At 49.9% G+C, this 20978-nt stretch overlaps 1 protein-coding gene across 1 annotated transcript in view; it reads left to right on the top strand.

Moving 5' to 3' along the window:
• sms (spermine synthase) overlaps positions 1 to 20978 on the top strand; it is a 71684-nt gene that overhangs the window by 6473 nt on the left and 44233 nt on the right. Inside the window, exons 2-4 of the mRNA XM_086006146.1 lie at positions 3874 to 3994; positions 9825 to 9918; positions 19320 to 19384. Of these exons, the coding sequence (XP_085862272.1) occupies positions 3874 to 3994; positions 9825 to 9918; positions 19320 to 19384 (280 nt within the window). The remainder of the gene's footprint in view (positions 1 to 3873; positions 3995 to 9824; positions 9919 to 19319; positions 19385 to 20978) is intronic.

Genomic DNA, 20978 nt, shown 5'->3' with positions numbered 1-20978 from the left:
ATGCAGGGCTCTCTGTACAACTGAAGTATCACTTGCTCACTTGTCCTCCAACACTCTTGAGATAAAAGCCGACATTCCATTAGCCTTTTTCATTACTTTTTGTACCCGTGCACCAGCTTTTAGTGATTTGTGTACATGGACACCTAAATCCCTTTACTCCTCTACAGCTTCTAGTCTCACCATTAAGAAAATATTCCAATTTGGCTTTCTCGGATCCAAAGTTGTTGCCACATTCTGGCCGATGCCTTTGAATGGTCCTTTGCTGATTAACTTAATAAAAGAATTAGCCCTAGAGAAAATCGACCGAGTTGGTGGCCGTGTTTTTGTATTGCTGTGGTTAAAAGTTCGGAGCAGCGCTAGTAAAAGGGCTGCATTCTGCAGTTCACATTCCGTGCAATTGTAGCACTGTACTGGCAGACAGGCTTGAGAACTGGTGAGCAATGTTTCCTTTACGCTGCGCAGCCGCACAGCAACCTGCAGGTTCTGCGCAGCCGGCTCAAAGGTGTTCTAATGACAAAACTGCGCTGGCGTGGTAATTTGAGTGGGCCGCGCACCCAAAAAAATTGAGCAGGAACATTTCTGGTGAGACAGACTTGAGAACTGGTGATAAGTCTTAATTATTGCCAAACAACCTCTCTGGCACTGAAAATGAACTTTACAAGTGTGGAATTTCATTCCTTCAGATTTTAATTATTGTTGGAGTTTAAAAAAAATAATTAAATGTAATTTTTATAAGAACTTTCTGTTTCTGTCTCTCATCTCTCTCTCTCAATCCCATCTTTCTTTCCCTCTCTATTTTGCTTTCTGTTCAGACTCTGCGTGCCTCAGTGAAGATTCTTCAATCTGATTGGTTAAGGAGATACACCACTGCTTGCCCTGTTTACACAGGTCCCACATTCCCAGTAGAGAGCACCGCGCTGAAATGGATTTCTAATCACCGCAAGTTCCAGTGAAAAAGGCCATCGAATGTCACTGGGCAAGTGTAATGAACGGTTGATGCTGTTCATTCGCCACTGACTGCAAAATCTGGCCATTGTTTAACGAGTTAACAAGATTATTATATTGTTGCTGCAAGTGCATCATGATCCAAGTTCTGGTTTCATAAGGATCGTGTTGGGAGGACTCGTAAAAATCAACATTTCATTGTGCAGTACACACGTCTGCTGCATATATGACAAATAAAAATTGAATTGAATTGAATCTAAACAGGTAAATAAATCACAATTTGTCAACTTTAATTAAAAAACTATCTGAACTTGAGTTCCGCAAAGTAAAAAAATGGAACTCAGCCTTCAGTAGAAGTGCCACAAACATCGTCTGTCTGCTCTCTAGTGTCACAGTCCTTGGCTCCGATCCACTTAGAAGAATGAGAGGGGATCTCATTGAAACTTATAAAATTCTAACAGGACTAGACAGACTGGATGCAGGAAGGATGTTCCTGATGGTTGGGGAGTCCAGAACCAGGGGTCACAGTCTAAGGATAAGGGGTAAGCCATTTAGGACTGAGATGAGGAGGAATTTCTTCACCCAGAGAGTGGTGAACCTGTGGAATTCTCTGCCACAGAAAGCCGTTGAGGCCAATTCATTAAATATATTCAAGAAGGAGTTGGATATATTTCTTAAGGCTAAAGGGATCAAGGGATATGGGGAGAAGGCAGGGACAGGGTACTGAATTTGGATGATCAGCCATGATCTCATTGAATGGTGGAGCAGGCTCGAGGGGCCGAATGGCCTACTCCTGCTCCTATCTTCTATGTTTCTATCCTGCTGCCCTCTCACCCTGCTGAACCTAAAAACTGCACATGGTGTCGTCACCTTGCGCCCAATTCCTCAGGAGATCGGCAAGTAACATACTGAATTTGCACTGTATCCTGCAATTCGTTACAGGAAACAAAAGGAAAATACCGCTGGTGCTGGAAATCTGAAATAAAAACAGAAAATGCTGGAAATATTCAGGTCAGGCAGCATCCGTGGAGAGAGAAACAGTTAATATTTCAGGTTCATGACATTTCAACACAACTGGAAGATGTTCGAGATAAACAGCTTTTTTTGCAGAGCCTGGGGAAAGCCGGGCAGGGAAAGAGCGAAGGGGAGGTTTGTGGTAGGGTGGAGGGCAGGGAAAGAGCGAAGGGAGGTTTGTGGTAGGGTGGAGGGCAGGGAAAGAGCGAAGGGGAGGTTTGTGGTAGGGTGGAGGGCAGGGAAAGAGCGAAGGGGAGGTTTGTGGTAGGGTGGAGGGCAGGGAAAGAGCGAAGGGGAGGTTTGTGGTAGGGTGGAGGGCAGGGAAAGAGCGAAGGGGAGGTTTGTGGTAGGGTGGAGGGCAGGGAAAGAGTGAAGGGGAGGTTTGTGGTAGGGTGGAGGGCAGGGAAAGAGCGAAGGGGAGGTTTGTGGTAGGGTGGAGGGCAGGGAAAGAGCGAAGGGGAGGTTTGTGGTAGGGTGGAGGGCAGGAGTGATTAAATGACAAAAGGGATGATGGTGCAAGGTAAAAGGGGGTGGTAATGAGACAAGTAAAGTAACAGAAGATTGGTCCAGAAGAGGTGTAAATGATTATAGTAGAGGGGGGAGGGAAACTTGGACAATCTGAGAAAACAGAGTTGCCGTGGCCCAGGAATGTGGCGGAAGGAAGGTAGGAACTTTCTGTTTATTGACCTAGCCTGGTCCAGGTCTCTTTGGATATCTTCCTTAATTTTGCCCTCTGGGTGTGGTTGATGCTGGTATTTATTGCCTATATCTAGTTACACTGAGGAGGTGGTGAGGGGCCTTCTTGACCCACTGCTGTCCTTGAGGTGATTGTGTTCCCACAATATTGACCCAGTGCTAAAGGAGGAATGGCGTTATATGCCCAAGTCAGGATGCTGTGTGACTTGGATCGAAACTCTGAGGTGATGGTGTTCTCATGACATTGCTGCTCTTGGTGGTAGAGGTCACAGGGGAGGGAGGTGCTGTTGAAGTAACCTTGGTGAGTTGCTGCAGTGAATCCTGTAGATTGTACATACTGCAGCCGCAGTGTCTCGGTTGGTGGTGTCCTGGTTAGTGTTGAGCTTCTTGAATGTTGTGGCTGCACCCATCCAGAGCAATGGTGAGTATTCGATCACATTCATGACTCGACCTTTGTAGATGGTGGAGAGATATTGAGTTGGTCAGGAAGTGAGTCACTTGTCGTAGAATATCTAGTCTCTGCCGTACTCCGAATTATCGTGCATTGGTTAATATGACCACTGTACCCATTTTGGTGTCATCTGCAAACTTAGGACCTTGGACAATATTCCATTATTAGAAATTATAAAGTTTGTTAACCAAAGGTTTTAATTAGTGGATCTATTGTGGTATTGCTGATGGTAGTTCAGGCAATTCAGTTTTATCATGACAGGAGTGTTATACCATGTAACACACTATGTACTGTATTATTAGTCCTTTTCTAATGGGTATAAATGGACTGCTGTGAGGAAAATTGAGTGCGACTAGGGTGGAGTGTTTAATGTACATGTCCCTTTAAAATCTCAAAACTCAGGATGTGCTCTAAATAAGCCTTCCCTGTGATCGGTTAGAGGCTAATTACTGCTCTGAAGTTTGTTTTAAGACAATGCAGTACTTCGAGCTGATGAAGGGTCCCAGACCTGAAATGTTAACCCTGTTTCTCCCTCCACGGAGGCTGCCTGGCCTGCTGAGTATTTCCAGCATTTTCTGTTATTTCAGTACTTAGAGCTGTTGATTTGACTCTAATATTTGAGCCGATTCGGTGCAAGTGGGGCCTAAACTCTGCAAGTCTTGTATGTAGCTGGGTAATTGGTAAAAGGTTGCCAGGTTTAATGGTGTAAGAGCCAGCAAGTAACTGCAATCACTAGTTAATATTGTTTTTCTTTTCTTTTCCTTCAGCTGATGGCAGAACTGTTCTTGAAGCTTTGCAGCCCATTTTTCAGGAACAACGAATGACAGAGACCGTTCACAATTTAGGAGAAAATGGTTACTTAGTAACATACGTTGCAAAGACCGGCAGGTAAGAGAGATTTTAAACCAGTCTTTTTTTCAACTAACAATGTGGCAAAATTAGAATTTTAGCAGAAAAATATTAAACGCTCCTCTGCCTGTGAAGGGAATGATAAAATAACTCTTGCATTTGGCATTCAAACATATCTGGAGGGAAATGAGACCAGTTGGTTTAGTGCTGTGCTAGAGTTGGTTCCGCCCCGCTGCCCCTTCCAGGTACTTCCTAGCAGATAAGGCAACAGTATATGTTCTGGATAGTTTTTGTCATTTCTTAACTATAATCTTTTTAAAGTGTACCGTTGAAAATCTTGATTCAAAGTTATGCGATCTTGGTACAGACTCCACCACTTACACCGTCATAAGAACTACATCAGGCAAATGGCGCTAACCATTTTACATTACCATAGAATCATAGAAATTTACGGCACAGAAGGAGGCCCTTCGGCCCATCGTGTCTGTGCCGAGCTCTCCAGCCTAATCCCACTTTCCAGCTCTTGGTCTGTAGCCCTGTAGGTTCCGGCACTTCAGGGGCATATCCAAGTACTTTTAAAATGTGATGAGGGTTCCTGCCTCTCCCACCCTTTCAGGCAGTGAGTTCCAGACCCCCACCACCCTCTGGGTGAATAAAGTTCTCCTCAACTCCCCTCTAATCCTTCTACCAATTACTTTAAATCTATGCCCCCTGGTTATTTACCTCTCTGCTAGGAGAAATAGGTCCTTCCTATCCACTCTATCTCGGCTCCTCATAATTTTTTACACCTTAATCAAGTCTCCCCTCAGCCACAACAACAACAACTTGTATTTATATAGCACCTTTTAACGTAGTAAAACGTTCCAAGGCGCTTCACAGGAGTGTTTTAAGACAAAACATTGACACCAAGCCACATAAATTAGGGCAGGTGACCAAAAGCTTGCTCAGAGGTAGGTTTTAAGGAGCGTCTTAAAGCAGGAAGGAGAGGTTTAGGGAGGGAGTTCAAGAGCTTCGGGCTTAGATAGCTGAAGGCACGGCCACCGATGGTTGAGCGATTATAATCAGGGATGCTCGAGAGCAGAATTAGAGCAGCGCAGATATCTGTGGAGGGGCAGGGTTGTGGGGCTGAAGGAGATTACAGAGATAGGGAGGGCAAATTCATGGAGGGATTTGAAAACGAGGATGAGAATTTTGAAATAAAGGCGTTGCTTAACCGGGAGCCAATGGAGGTCAGCGAGCACAGGGGTGATGGGTGAACGGGATTTGGTGTGAGTTAGGACACAGGCAGCTGAGTTTTGGATGACCTCAAGTTTAGAATGTGGGAGGCCAGCCAGGAGTGCGTTGGAATAGTCAAGTCTAGAGGTAACAAAGGCATGGGCATGGGTGAGGGTTTCACCAGCAGCTGAGCTGAGGCAGGGCGGAGACTGGCAGTGTTACGGAGGTGGAAGTAGGCGGTCTTAGTTATGCCAAGGATATGTGGTTGGAAACTCATTTCATGGTCAAATATGACAGCAAGGTTGCGAACAGTCTGGTTCAGCCTCAGACAGATGCTAGGGAGAGGGCACCTACTGGGGGCTAACATTGCCAAACTCCTCCCCGTCCAACTCGCCCCTCCCAGTGCTGACCCTGTGGACTCTGGCAGTGGATCAGCCATCACCGACCCTCTCCACGTCTTCCTGCAGAATGTCCGTTCACTTGCAAACAAGGCCCTTGCCATCCATGAGCTTATCGTGGATGATTACATCAACATCATGGCCCTGACGGAAACTTGGCTGAGGGGTGATGAAACCTTACACTTAAATGAAGCCTCCCCGCCTGGCTATACTTTCCACCACTTGCCCCGCTCAGACCGCCGTGGTGACGGTGTGGCTCTCATCACCAAATCACACCTTGGTCTGTCCCCCTACTCCTCCGGCACTTTCTCCTCCTTTGGGCATCTCACTTTGTTCTACCCCCTCACCTCATTTCAAATTCTCGTTCTCTACCGCCCACCCAAGTACGATAAAAAATGTTATCACCAAGATATCCTCACTGCTTTCCTCCCTCAGCCTCTGCACCAAACAACTTCTCATCCTCGGTGATTTCAACCTCCATCTCAATTCATCATGCTCTCTCTCCTCTGAGTTCACTAGCCTCCTATCCTCCCTTAATCTCTCCCTCCATGTGAACTCCCCAACCCATATTCACGGCCACCCCCTCGACTTTGCTATCTCTCGTGGCCTCGCTACTCCCACCGTGTCAATCGAAGATAAGGCCATCTCTGACCACTTCCTTGTATCGCTTTCCACCCACATCCCCCTTCCCCCACCCAACCCTACTTCCTTCTGTGTCCACCCTTGCAAAAAACTCTCTTCCCACACTCTCACAGCTGCACTTACGAAATCCCAACTGTCCAGCCTTTGGCCCTCCATTCATTCATCACAATATTTCTGCAGCTGCTGATCTGCTCAACCACACCCTCACCACCACCTTTGATGCTATAGTCCCATTTAACACAATTACTCTCTCACCCTGATCATTTCCCCTGGTATGGCTCACACCTTCACTCCCTCAAGTCCAAGGGATGCAGACTTGAACGGATATGGCGGACAACTGGTTTAGCCATTCACTGCCAGATCTGGCTGGACTACATAAAGCATTATCGTGACCTATTCTTGTCTGCCAAAACTGCTCACTATTCCAGGATCATTCTGGAATGCAAAGATAGCCCCCGGCTACTATTTTCTACTGTTAACTCTTAAACCCCTCTCCCCTGTCTCCTCCACACTCACCTCCAACAATAAGTGCGAGGAGCTCATGGACTTCTTTGTCTCTAAGACTGCGACCATCCGATCAGCTGCCTCTGCCACTTCTCTTCCTTCTCCGAGCCCACCGGACCTCTCAGGTTCCCCCCTGCCCTAGTCCGGAATTCGGATCTTTCTCCAGTTTCTCCCTGATCTCCCCTCATGACGTCTCAACGCTCATCCTGACCAAGAGACCCACTTCCTGCTCCCTCGACCCTATTCCCAATAAACTGCTGACCACCCAAATTCCTTTTCTGGCTCCCATATTAGCTGACATTGTTAACGGTTCTCTCTCGGGTACTGTCCCACTCTCCTTCAAATCTGCCGTCATCACCCCGCTCCTCAAAAAAACCTACCCTTGACCCCTCCGTCCTTGCAAATTACCGCCCATCACCAACCTCCCTTTCCTCTCCAAAGTTCTTGAACGTGTTGTCGCCTTCCAAATCAATGCCCATCTTTCCCACAATTCCATGTTTGAATCCCTCCAATCGGGTTTCTGCCCTTGCCACAGTACTGAAATGGCTCTCAAAGTCACAAATGACATCCTTTGTGACTGTGACAAAGGTAAACTATCCCTCCTCGTCCTTCTTGACTTGTCTGCAGCCTTTGACACGGTTGACCACTCCATCCTCCTCCAACGCCTCTCCACCATCGTCCAGCTGGGTGGGACTGCACTCGCCTGGTTCCATTCTTATCTCTCTAATCGTAACCAGAGAATCACCTGCAACGGCTTCTCTTCCCGCTCCCGCATCGTTACCTCTGGGGTCCCTCAAGGATTGATCCTTGGCCCCCTCCTATTTCTCAGCTACATGCTGCCTCTTGGTGACATCATCTGAAAACACAGCATCAGTTTCCACATGTACGCTGATGACACCCAGCTCTACCTCACCACCATTTCTCTCGACCCCTCCACTGCCTCCAAATTGACACACTGCTTGTACTGGATGAGCAGAAATTTTCTCCAATTAAATACTGGGAAGACCGAAGCCATTGTCTTCGGGCGGGAAGGTCGGTGAGAGAGTAGGATGGGACAGTTGGGGTTGCTGCTCGTGAGGAGACAGCAATGAGTGCCACGGTGGACCCTTCGGAGGATGCCAAGAGAGGCACAGAAGGAAGGTGTAGGCTTATCTAAGAGGGAGTCAAGCCTGGGACGACGGCAGGAGAGTAGGAAGGTTGAAGAGTAATGAAGGGTTGGGGTAGTGATTTGGGAGGGCAGAGTATCCGAGAGAGATGAAGGGCGGCATGACGACAGGAGAGACCGGTCAGGGACGGATAGAGAGAAAAAAAAGTGGGGGAGTAAAAACTGGAAATAGAAGTGAACGGTTCGGGTCCGGAGTGGCAGCCCAAATACGCACGCGAGTGGACAGTAAAAACTCAAGTTACATTGGCCTGGTTATGTAGCAATTATAGGGATACATATTTCCTGGTAGTGGTAGGGAATAAGTTGGTGACAATAGTAGGGAGTGCAGAGTTTAAGTCGGGTGTCCCAAGCTGTTGTCCAAGCTCGGAGAAAGGAGTAGCAGGCGAGTGAAGTCCAGAAGCTATTTGATGGGTTGAGAATTGTCGGATGGAGGTTGTTGCCGTGGTAATGAGAATCGTTTGCGGTGCAGGAAGATAATGGCGAAGCTGACGTGAAGTTCGACGTCACCGCAGATCAAAAGCAGCGGAGAAAATGTAAAACCACAAGCCAGCGACCAACAAAGCAGGAAAATCAGTCAAACGAGTCACCCAGCTCAGCAGAGAAACAGCCGCAGTGGGGAAGGCCATTTGTGACACAGCAAATGAGTCTTGCGGTGTAATCCAGTGTAGTCCGATGCAGAAACGTAATCTCGATGTCGTGAGAAGTCCAGGAATCCGGAAACCAAATTTGAGAATCGGAGCAGGGGTGGGGGATGGGTATTGGAGGTTTAAAATGCACCAACTGATGGAGCCAGGGGAACTTGAGCAGTGGAAGCGAGGAGATTTGGCAGAGAAAGGGCAAAGGATGGCAGGAGATTCCCATGGATTGAAGTGAAGAGCTCCTTATGGAACTGCCAGCCTAGCCGCAGCCATCTTGAAATCCTGAAAATCCTCTGTTCCAAAGAAAACAACCACAGCCTCTCCAATCTTTCCTCATAGCTAAAATTCTCCAGTCCTGGCAACATCCTCGTAAATCTCCTCTGTACCCTCTCCAGTGCAATCCCATCCTTCCTGTAATGTGCTGACCAGAACTGTACACAGTATTCTAGCTGTGGCCAATTAGTGTTTTATACAGTTCAAGCATAACCTCCCTGCTCTTATATTCTGTGCCTTGGCTTATAAAGGAAAGTATCCCGTATGCCTTCTTAACCACCTTATCTACCTGCCCTGCTCCCTTCAGGAATCTATGGACCTGCACTCCAAAGTCCCTCTGTTCCCTGCCACTTCTCAGTGTCCTACCATTTACAGTGTATTCCCTTGCCTTGTTGGCCCCCTCCAGGAGTCAAATACAAAGGTGCTGCTTATAATGTATTAAGTGCGCTGACTATTTTGGGCAGTTCAATAAGTACTTGCCCATTTAAGAGGCTCTGCTGATTTCAGCCAAAGTCGTGTCTTCAAGCAGTTTCAGTCAGCTGTTCGCACCTCGTTAAAGTGCCATTACCGTAGTGATGAAATTCTGGATGCAACTGCTAACAATGAGAAGAGGCAGTTAAGTGGAAATGTCCTGTTTTTTAAAAATAGTTGTTTTTTTTAGTTTTACTGGGTATAGCGAGCAAATCGCAATAACACCAATTCACCCGCTGTAAGCCGTGGGGACTGTATATGGAACTGTAAGGCAGTACATGGCATTTCCTGTATATTGTGTGATTCCCTCTTTCCTATCTCAGCTTGCTATTGGAAGGTGGGGTGAGATCATGGAGATACTAATTTTACAGAAATCTTTGGAAATGGAAATTGTGCCAAAGGACTAGAGTTGGCAAAAGTTGCACTTTTTTTTTTAAAAAGGAAAGGATAAACCAGGAAATTATAGCCTAGTTATCGTCTTCTCTCACTTGCTGGTAGAGGTAGATAAATTGGCCCAAGTTTCACGTGTGTTTTTCTGAACTGTAATGAATTTTTATTTGCAGCTTTGCCACACTGAGAATGTATACAGATAAGCTTCTGACATTTGATATTCATAGCTATGAAGCGGATAACAAAGGACGAGCAACAATTGAAACGGTAAGTATTACCCTCCACCTTGATTATAATACAGGTAGACTACCCTTTATCCGAACTTCCGAAAACCGAAACCCTCTAAAAACCGAAGGTTTTTTTGTTCAGCGTAAGTCGTGCGCACGACATGACCAGAGTGGTGCACGACTTACGCTGAGCAGGGCAGAGGGTCACTGAGTTCCCTCCTGGGTAGGAGATTGCAGGCCGAGCCGGGCAGTGTGAAGGAGGTATACCGGGAGAGTGAACCCAACAATACAGCGGCCCGTCCGATAGCTGCAGCGGCCTGTCCGATATTCTTTTTCTCCCCCTCCCGGCCGACCCCCACCCTTTCGGATAAGGGATAGTGTATCCTTTATCCGCACTTCCGAAAACCGAAATCCTCTGAAAACCGAAAGTGTTTTCGTTCAGCGTAAGTCGTGCGCACGACCCCGACCCCCCGCCGACCCTGACCCCCCCGCCGACCCCCACCCCCGACAAATTTCCCAGTCTTAGATCAAATACCTTTAAAGATAGAATGACAAAAGACTGGATGCAGAAGGAATGTTTCCCTTGGCGGGTGAGAACAGAACTAGAGGACATAATTTAAGGATAAGGGCTAAACCATTTAGGACAGAGATGAGGGGGAATTTCTTCACTCAGAGAGTGGTGAACCTGTGGAACTCATTGCCACAGAGGGCAGTGTACGCCAGCTCATTAAATATATTTAAGAGGGAATTAGATATATTTCTACGGGCAAAAGGGGTTAAGGGTTACGGAGAGAAGGCGGGGACGGGATACTGAATTAAAGGATCAGCCATGATCTCATCGAATGGCGGAGCAGGCACGAAGGGCCGAATGGCCTACTCCTGCTCCTGCTCCTATCTTCTATGTATCTATGTATCTATGTACCTTCCGAAATTTTCCGAAAACCGAAACACGGCTGGTCCCGAGGTTTTCGGATAAAGGATAGTCTACCTGTAGCATTTTTATTTTGCAATGGAAGTGCTTTTTTGTGATGTGTATCGGAACGTAGGAATTGCTGGATGAAAAAGACCAGGTCCATCTAGTTCGCCTTCTACCATCTTGGTAGCTGCGTGATGTCATTTTATTTTATTGTGTCCAGTTTTTGCTGTGACCTGTTTTATAATTGCCTTATAGAGGAGGGATAGAAAAGAATTAATGAGTCTGCACAAGGCACTGGTACAGTCACAACCTGGAGTACTGTGGACAATTCCGGTCACCTTACTACAGCTCGGATCCCCAGACATCGGAGGCAGTGCACAAAGGGCAACTAGCTGATACCAGCTTAAGGTTATGAGGAGAGGTTGAAGAGCCCTGGGATTGTGTATAGAGGACATGATATTCAAGATCCTTAAAGGAATATATAAATTGGACTCTGCCTGAGATTGCCACAAACCCTAGCACCACAGGACATGGGCTCAAGATTAGAAGAGACGGACAGTTTCAATTGAACTATTACTCATGTAGGGAGGTAACTCTGTGGACGGGACTGTCTAGGGAGGTAGTGGGGGCAGAGTATGCTTTTTTTTTAGCTAGGTTCTCAAGAAAGTATATTCACTTTATGGAGCTATTATGCATGCATGTTTACATTCGCGCACATTTCTATGGAGTTATATGTTAAGCACCGTGGGATGTTTCGCTACATTAAAGGCACTATATAAATGCAAGTGGTTGTGTAGGTTACATTCATGTGTCTATGTAAGCCATTTTATAATCATTGTATATTTGTGTACAGTGGGGGTGTATGTACCCAAGTCTGTGAAGGTGATAGGAAACATTGAGAAGGCTATTAAAAAGGTATATGGGATCCTTGGCTTTATTAATAGAGGAATAGAGTACAAAAGCAAGGAAGTTAAGCTAAACCTTTATAAAACACTGGTTAGGCCTCCGCTGGAGTATTGTGTTCAGTTCTGGGCACCACATTTTACGAAGGATGCGAAGACCTTGGAGAGGTGCAGAAGAGATTGACTAGAATGGTACCAGGGGTGAGAGACCAGAGAAACGGGTCATTCTTCTGAGAGCAGAGGAAGGTTTAGAGGGAGATTTAATAGAGGAGTTTAAAATGAAGGGATTTGATAGCGTGACTAGGAGAAACTATTTCCGCTGGCAGAACGGTCGGTATCCAGAGGAGACGGGTTTAAGGTCATTGAGAAAAGAACCAGAGGCGGCATGAGTAAAAGAAAAAATTCCACAGCGAGTTGTTGTGATCTGGAATGCGCTGCCTGAAAGGATGGTGGAAGCAACTTTCAAAAGAGAATTGGATAAATACTTGAAGGGGAAAAATGTTCAGGTTCTGTGGGGAAGGAGCCGGGGAGTGGGACTAATTAGATGGTCGTTCAAAGAGCCAGCACCGGTACGATGGGCCGAAAGGCTTCCTGCGCTGTATCATTCTATCATTCTAATCGCACTTAGTTATGAGTGTGTGCTCCCTTAAATAGTTTTTGGAGTCACTGTGCATCCTGACTGCATGTGGGAAAAATTTACGGGAGCATTCAACAGCTATTTGAGGGAATGGTCGATTGAGCGGTATTAATTTTTTTGGGGGTTGGCCAGATGGTCCGCAGAATCTTTACTGGTCCTGCACTTTCCTACTTCCCTTAATCATAGACTGTTCCAGCACAGAAACAGGCCATTTGGCCCATCATGTCTACATTGGTGAGCCTAATCACAATCTGCTTACACCCTGTACCCTTTAATATCCTACCTTTCACATCCCACTCTCCTGCTCACTCCCTGTACCCTTTAATATCCCACCCAGTCTAATCCCACTCTCCTGCTCACTCCCCACACCCTTTAATACCCCACCCAGTCTAATCCCACTCTCCTCACTCCCCATACCCTTTAATATCCCACCCAGTCTAATCCCACTCTCCCGCTCACTCCCCAAACCCTTTAACATCCCACCCAGTCTAATCCCACTCTCCCGCTCACTCCCCGTACCCTTTAATATCCCACCCAGTCTAATCCCACTCTCCTGCTCACTCCCCGTACCCTTTAATATCCCACCCAAGTCTAATCCCACTCTCCTGCTCACTCTCCGTACCCTTTAATATCCCACTCTCCCGCTCACTCCCCATACCCTTTAATATCCCACCCAGTCTAATCCCACTCTCCCGCTCACTCCCCGTACCCTTTAATATCCCACCCAGTCTAATCCCACTCTCCCGCTCACTCCCCGTACCCTTAAATATCCCACCCAGTCTAATCCCACTCTCCTGCCCACTCCCCGTACCCTTTAATATCCCACCCAGCCTAATCCCACTCTCCCCCTCACTTCTCGTACCCTTTAATATCCCACCCAGTCTAATCCCACTCTCCCCCTCACTCCCCGTACCCTTAAATATCCCACCCAGTCTAATCCCACTCTCCTGCCCACTCCCCGTACCCTTTAATATCCCACCCAGCCTAATCCCACTCTCCCCCTCACTTCTCGTACCCTTTAATATCCCACCCAGTCTAATCCCACTCTCCCGCTCACTCCCCGTACCCTTTAATATCCCACCCAGTCTAATCCCACTCTCCTGCCCACTCCCCGTACCCTTTAATATCCCCCCAGCCTAATCCCACTCTCCCCCTCACTTCTCGTACCCTTTAATATCCCACCCAGTCTAATCCCACTCTCCCCCTCACTCCCCGTACCCTTAAATATCCCACCCAGTCTAATCCCACTCTCCTGCCCACTCCCCGTACCCTTTAATATCCCACCCAGCCTAATCCCACTCTCCCCCTCACTTCTCGTACCCTTTAATATCCCACCCAGTCTAATCCCACTCTCCCCCTCACTTCTCGTACCCTTTAATATCTGACCCAGTCTAATCCCATTCTCCTGCTCACTCCCCCTACAACAACAACTTGTATTTGTATAGCGCCTTTAACGTAATAAAACTTCGCAGGGCACTTCACAGGAGTATTACAACACTAAAATTTGACACCGAGCCACATAGGGAGAAATTAGGGCAGATGACTTGGTCATAGAGGTAGGTTATAAGGAGCATCTTAAAGGAGGAAACTGAAGTAGGGAGGTAATTCCAGAGCTTGGGGCCCAGTGATTATAATCAGGGATGCTCAAGAGGGCAGAATTAGCAGAGTACAGATATGTGTGTGGGGGGAGGGGGGGCTGGAGGAGATTACAGAGATAGGGAGGGGCGAGGCCATGGAGGGATTTGAAAACAAGGATGAGAATTTTGAAATGGAGGTGTTGCTTAACCGGGAGCCAATGTAGGTCAGTGAGCACGGGTGATGGGAGAACAGGACTTGGTGTGAGTTAGAACACGGGCAGCTGAGCTTTGGATGACCTCAGGTTTACGTAGGGTAGAACGTGGGGGAATAGTCAAGTCTAGAGGTAGCAAAGGCATGAATGAGGGTTTCAGCAGCGGATGAGCTGAGGCAGGGGCGGAGACGGGTGATGTTAAGGAGGTGGAAATAGGCAGTCTTAGTTATAGCATGAATATATGGTCAGAAGCCAAGGTTGTGAACAGTGTGGTTCAGTCTCAAGACAGGTGTTGGGGAGTGGGATGGAGTCGGTGGCTAAGGAACGGAGTTTGTGGTGGGGACTGAAAACAATGGCTTCCGTCTTCGAAATATTTAATTGGAGAAAAATTTTGCTCATCGAGTGGACAAGTGGTCTGACAATTTAGAAACAGTGGAGGGGTTGAGAGAAGAGGTAGTGAGGTGGAGCTGGGTGTCATCAGCGTACATGTGGAAACTGACGCTGTGTTTTCAGATGATGTCGCCAAGAGGCAACATGTAGATGAGAAATAGGAGGGGGCCAAGGATAGATCCTTGAGGGACCCCAGAGATAACGATACGGGAGCGGGAAGAGAAGCCGTTGCAGGTGATTCTCTGGCTATAATTAGATAAGAATGGAGCCAGGCGAGTGCAGTCCCACCCAGCTGGACGACGGTGGAGAGGCGTTGGAGGAGGATGGAGTGGTCAACCGTGTCAAAGGCTGCAGACAAGTCGAGGAGGGATAGTTTACCTTTGTCACAGTCACAAAGAATGTCATTTGTGACTTTGAGAACCGTTTCGGTACTGTGGCAGGGGCCGATTGAAGGGATTCAAACATGGAGTTGCGGGAAGGATGGGCATGGATTTGGGAGGCGACAACACGTTCAAGGACATTGGAGATGGGGCAGTAGTTTGTAATGATGGAGGGGTCAAGGGTTGTTTTTTTGGAGAGAGGGGTGATGACGGCAGATTTGAGGGAGAGCGGCCAGTACCTGAGGAGAGCGAACCGTTAACAATGTCGGCTAACATGGGAGCCAGAAAAGGAAGTTGGGTGGTCAGCAGTTTAGTGGGAATAGGGTCGAGGGAGCAGGAAGTGGGTCTCGTGGACAAGATGAGCTCGGAGAGGTCATGATCGAGATTGGAGAGAAACTGGAAAAAGATGCGAATTCAGGGCTAGGGCAGGGGGAAACCTTAGAGGAAGTTTGGCCTGGTGGGCTAGGGGATGGAAGGGAAATGGCAGAGGCAACTGAGCGGATGGTCTCAATCTTGGAGACTAAGAAGTCCATGAGCTCCTCACACTTGTTATCGGAGGAGACAGGAGAGAGGGGTTTAGGAAGACGGCTAGCAGTGGAGAATAGAAGCCGGGGTTTATCTTTGCATTCCAGAATGATCCTGGAATAGTGAGCAGTTTTGGCGGATGAGGGCAGGACCCGATAATGCTTTTTGTGGTCCAGCCAGATCTGGCGGTGAATGGCTAAACCGGTTGTCCACCATATCTGTTCAAGCCTGCGTCCCTTGGACTTGAGGGAGAGAGGTTGAGGGTCACATCAGGGGGAGTGGCCAGCGTGAGAGAGTAATTGTTTTAATAGGGACTATGGCGTCAAAAGTGGTGGTGAGGGTGTGGTTGAGCAGATCGGTAGTTGCAGAAATGTCGTGGTGACTGGAGGCCCGAGTGCATTTGTAAGAGAGTTGGGAGAGAGTTTTTTCCAGGGGCGAACACAGAAGAAAGTAGGGTTTGGTGGGGGGGGAGGGGGAAGGGGGATGTGGGTGGAGAGTGATATGAGGAAGTGGTCAGAAATCGCCTTATCTTCGATTAACACAATGGGGATGGCAAGGTCGAGGGGTTGGCCGTGACTATGGGTTGGGAAGTTAACATCTTTTAATATCCCACCCAGTCTACTCCCACTAACCTTGCTCCCATACTTCCAACATTTCTCTCTTTCAGGCAACTATCTAATTCCCTTTATAATAAAATTCCTGGGTGCTGCTTCAACAGTGGGTTTGTGAGAGTGAATTCTACATCCAACCCACGTTCTGTGTAAATACAATTTTTCCAACCTCCCCTTTAATTCTTTTTGTGATCATCACAAAACTGCCAGTGTACTCCAGTGGGAACAACCCTATCATAATCCTTCGTCGTCAACACCTTTGTCCGGGCACCCTTAACCCTTCTCTCCTCTAGTGAAGCTAGCTTTGATAAGGTCCTTGTAAATTTACATTGCATCTTTACCATAGCTTTTAAAGCCTTTCTATATTGGGATGCTCAATTTTGCATACCCTACTCCAACTGCATCCCAGCTAAGGTCTTTACAACCTCCCCTCTGCTTCTGTATTGTGTGCATCTAATTACAAAACCAGGGGTTCAGTTTGCCTTTATATGGGCTAAACTACTTGCGCTGCCACTGCTAATGATCGATGTATCAGCACACCCTCTGCTTCTCTATGCCGTATAGAATCTTGCCATTTAAGGTTTTCTCCCTTTCCCTAGTTTTAGTTCCAAAAGATATGACTTCACATTTCTCTAAAGTGAGTTGCATCTGCCAGATGTCTACCTATATTGCCAACTTCACTATCCCTGCTTGTGCACACGCTTCCCCTCTCCCTCCCTGCTCGTGCGCACACGCTTCCCCTCTCCCTCCCTGCTCGTGCGCACACGCTTCCCCTCTCCCTCCCTGCTCGTGCGCTCACGCTCCCTCCCTCCCTGCTCGTGCGCACACGCTCGCTCCCTCCCCTCCCTGCTCGTGCACACACGCTCTCTCTCCCTGCTCGTGCACACACGCTCTCTCCCTCCCTCCCTGCTCGTGCGCACACGCTTGCTCCCTCCCCTCCCTGCTCGTGCACACGCTCTCTCCCTCCCTCCCTGCTTGTGCACACACGTTCCCTCCCTGCTCGTGCGCACACGTTCTCTCCCTCCCCGCTCGTGCGCTCACGCTCCCCCTCTCCCTCCCTGCTCGCGCTCCCCCTCTCCCTCCCTGCTCGTGCGCTCACGCTCCCTCTCTCCCTCCCCGCTCGTGCGCTCACGCTCCCTCTCTCCCTCCCCGCTCGTGCGCTCACGCTCCCTCTCTCCCTCCCTTCTCGTGCGCTCACGCTCCCTCTCTCCCTCCCTGCTCGTGCGCTCACGCTCCCTCTCTCCCTCCCTGCTCGTGCGCTCACGCTTCTTCTCTCCCTCCCTGCTCGTGCGCTCACGCTCCCTCTCTCCCTCCCTGCTCGTGCGCTCACGCTCCCTCCCTCCCTGCTCGTGCGCTCACGCGCCCTCTCTCCCTCCCTGCTCGTGCGCTCACGCGCCCTCTCTCCCTCCCTGCTCGTGCGCTCACGCGCCCTCTCTCCCTCCCTGCTCGTGCGCTCACGCGCCCTCTCTCCCTCCCTGCTCGTGCGCTCACGCTCCCTCTCTCCCTCCCTGCTCGTGCGCTCACGCTCCCTCTCTCCCTCCCTGCTCGTGCGCTCACTCTCCCTCTCTCCCTCCCTGCTCGTGCGCTCACTCTCCCTCTCTCCCTCCCTGCTCGTGCGCTCACGCTCTCTCCCTCCCTGCTCGTGCGCTCACGCTCCCTCTCTCCCTCCCTGCTCGTGCGCTCACGCTCCCTCTCTCCCTCCCTGCTCGTGCGCTCACGCTCCCTCTCTCCCTCCCTGCTCGTGCGCTCACGCTCCCTCCCTCCCTGCTCGTGCGCTCACGCTCCCTCTCTCCCTCCCTGCTCGTGCGCTCACGCTCCCTCTCTCCCTCCCTGCTCGTGCGCTCACGCTCCCTCCCTCCCTGCTCGTGCGCTCACGCTCCCTCTCTCCCTCCCTGCTCGTGCGCTCACGCTCCCCCTCTCCCTCCCTGCTCGTGCGCTCACGCTCCCTCTCTCCCTCCCCGCTCGTGCGCTCACGCTCCCTCTCTCCCTCCCCGCTCGTGCGCTCACGCTCCCTCTCTCCCTCCCTGCTCGTGCGCTCACGCTCCCTCTCTCCCTCCCTGCTCGTGCGCTCACGCTCCCTCTCTCCCTCCCTGCTCGTGCGCTCACGCTCCCTCTCTCCCTCCCTGCTCGTGCGCTCACGCTCCCTCTCTCCCTCCCTGCTCGTGCGCTCACGCTCCCTCTCTCCCTCCCTGCTCGTGCGCTCACGCTCCCTCTCTCCCTCCCTGCTCGTGCGCTCACGCTCCCTCTCTCCCTCCCTGCTCGTGCGCTCACGCTCCCTCTCTCCCTCCCTGCTCGTGCGCTCACGCTCCCTCTCTCCCTCCCTGCTCGTGCGCTCACGCTCCCTCTCTCCCTCCCTGCTCGTGCGCTCACGCTCCCTCTCTCCCTCCCTGCTCGTGCGCTCACGCTCCCTCTCTCCCTCCCTGCTCGTGCGCTCACGCTCCCTCTCTCCCTCCCCTCCCTGCTCGTGCGCTCACGCTCCCTCTCTCCCTCCCCTCCCTGCTCGTGCGCACACGCTCCCTCTCTCCCTCACCTCCCTGCTCGTGCGCACACGTTCTCTCCCTCCTCTCCCTGCTCGTGCGCTCACGCTCCCTCTCTCCCTCCCCTCCCTGCTCGTGCGCTCACGCTCCCTCTCTCCCTCCCCTCCCTGCTCGTGCGCACACGCTCCCTCTCTCCCTCCCCTCCCTGCTCGTGCGCACACGTTCTCTCCCTCCCCTCCCTGCTCGTGCGCACACGCTCCCTCTCTCCCTGCTCGTGCGCACACGCTCTCTCTCCCTGCTCGTGCGCTAACACACTCCCTCCCTGCTCGCGCGCTCTCCCTCCCTCCCTGCTCGTGCGCACATGCTCGCTAGTGCGCTCACGCTCTCTCTCTCTCCCTCTGCGCTCGTGCGCTCACTCTCTCCCCGCTCGCTCGCTCTCTCCCCCTGCTCGTGCGCTCGCGCTCGCTCTCCCTCCCTGATCGCACGCTCACGCTCTCTCCCTGCTCGCGCTCTCCCCGCTCGTGCGCTCGCTCTCTCTCCCCCTGCTCGTGCTCTCGCGCTCGCTCTCCCTCCCTGATCGCGCGCTCACGCTCTCTCCCCGCTCTCGCTCTCCCCGCTTGCGCGCTCACTCTCTCCACTCGCGCTCTTCCCCCCCACCCCCCCGAAACTTGTGCTTGGACGACCCCCTCCTTCTGCACGTCTTTTCCCAGACTCTCCCTCTATTCTCATGCTCTCGCCTCCCCTCGTACACTGCTGTCCTCTTGTTTGATGATATCAATTTAAAAAAAATTTTTTTACATTATTTATATTTCAGCTCTGTAACAAAGTGGAAGAGAAAATGAAAGACCTCTTGCAAGGGAATATTAAAAGACTAAAAAGGTAAAGAAATTTGATTGGTCTAACTTATCAAAACTTGCATTTGCAATTTTTTTTTGTTAGCTATCTAAACCCAGCTGTAAGAATGTGCAGTGATGCTGGCTGGGTTGTATTCTTGTATTTGGAATGAAGCATTTCTTCACTGGTTTGTATGACTGCTGCACATAGCTTCTCTTAACCTAAGGTTGCCCGTTGACAATATTTGCTGTCATGAGCATACTTGGGTCGCTAGCTTCCATTGTTTCTTGTTGCTATTCTACTTTAGCTAAGCTGTGTTCAATCTTTATTTGCTCTTGGTTCCCTGCTGCACAGCATGCTGTTCCCGTGCAGAGGGTGGGCATCCAACTTCTTTCCAAGCTTCTGCAGGTCCACTGAAACAAAAACCAATAATGCTGCAAACACGCACAAGTCAGACAGCACATCAGTGGAGGAAGCGGACAAGTTAATATTTTGAACATCGTAGGAGTAGGCCACACGGCCCCTGGAGCCTGCTCCGCCATTCAATAAGATCATGGCTGATCATCGATCTCAACTCCACTTTCCTGCCCGATCTCCATATCCCTTGATTCCCCTAAAGTCCACAAATCTATCGATCTCAGCCTTGAATATACTCAACGACTCAGCATTCACAGCCCTCTGCGGTGGAGAATTCCAAAGATTCACAACCCTCTGAGTGAAGAAATTCCTCCTCATCTCAGTCGTAAATGGCCGACCCCTTATCCAGAGACTATGCCCCCTAGTTTTAGACACTCCAGCCAGGGGAAACAACCTCTCAGCATCTACCCTGTCAATCCCCTTCAGAATCTTGTATGTTTCAATGAGATCACCTCTCATTCTTCTGAACTCCAGAGAGTATCGGCCCATTCTACACAATCTCTCCTCATAGGACAGCCCTCTCATCCCAGGAATCAATCCAGTGAACCTTCGTTGCACCGCCTCCAAGGCAAGTATATCCTTCCTTAGATAAGGAGACCAAAACTGTGCACAGTACTCCAGGTGTGGTCTCACCAAGGCCCTGTACAGTTGTAGCAAGACTTCCTTACTCTTATACAGATAATGAAGCAGTCCATGTCCGTATGCAACAAGACCTGGACGTCATTCAGGCTTGGGCCGATAAGTGGCAGGTAACACTCGCACCACAGAAGTGTCAGGCAATGACTATCTCCAACAAGCAAGAGTCTAACCACCGCCTCATGACATTCAATGGCATTACCATTGCCGAATCCCCTACCATCAACATCCTGGGGGGTCACCATTGACCAGAAACTTAACTGGACCAGCCACATAAATACTGTGGCAACAAGAGCAGGTCAGAGGCTAGCTATTCTGCGGCGAATGCCTCACCTCCTGACTCCCCAAAGCCTTTCCACCATCTACAAGGCGCAAGTAAGGAGTGTGATGGAATACTCTCCACTTGCCTGGATGAGTGCAGCTCCAACAACACTCAAGAAGCTCGACACCATCCAGGACAAAGCAGCCCGCTTGATTGGCACCCCATCCACCACCTTAAACATTCACTCCCTCCACCACCGGCGTACCGTGGCTGCAGTGTGTACCATCTACAAGATGCACTGCAGCAACTCGCCAAGGCTTCTTC

The sequence above is a fragment of the Somniosus microcephalus genome, chromosome 14 (assembly GCF_052327205.1).
Source record: "Somniosus microcephalus isolate GS21.2 chromosome 14, FLI_Smic_1.0, whole genome shotgun sequence".
NCBI lineage: Eukaryota > Metazoa > Chordata > Chondrichthyes > Squaliformes > Somniosidae > Somniosus > Somniosus microcephalus.
This window is presented reverse-complemented; position numbering and strand designations above follow the sequence as displayed.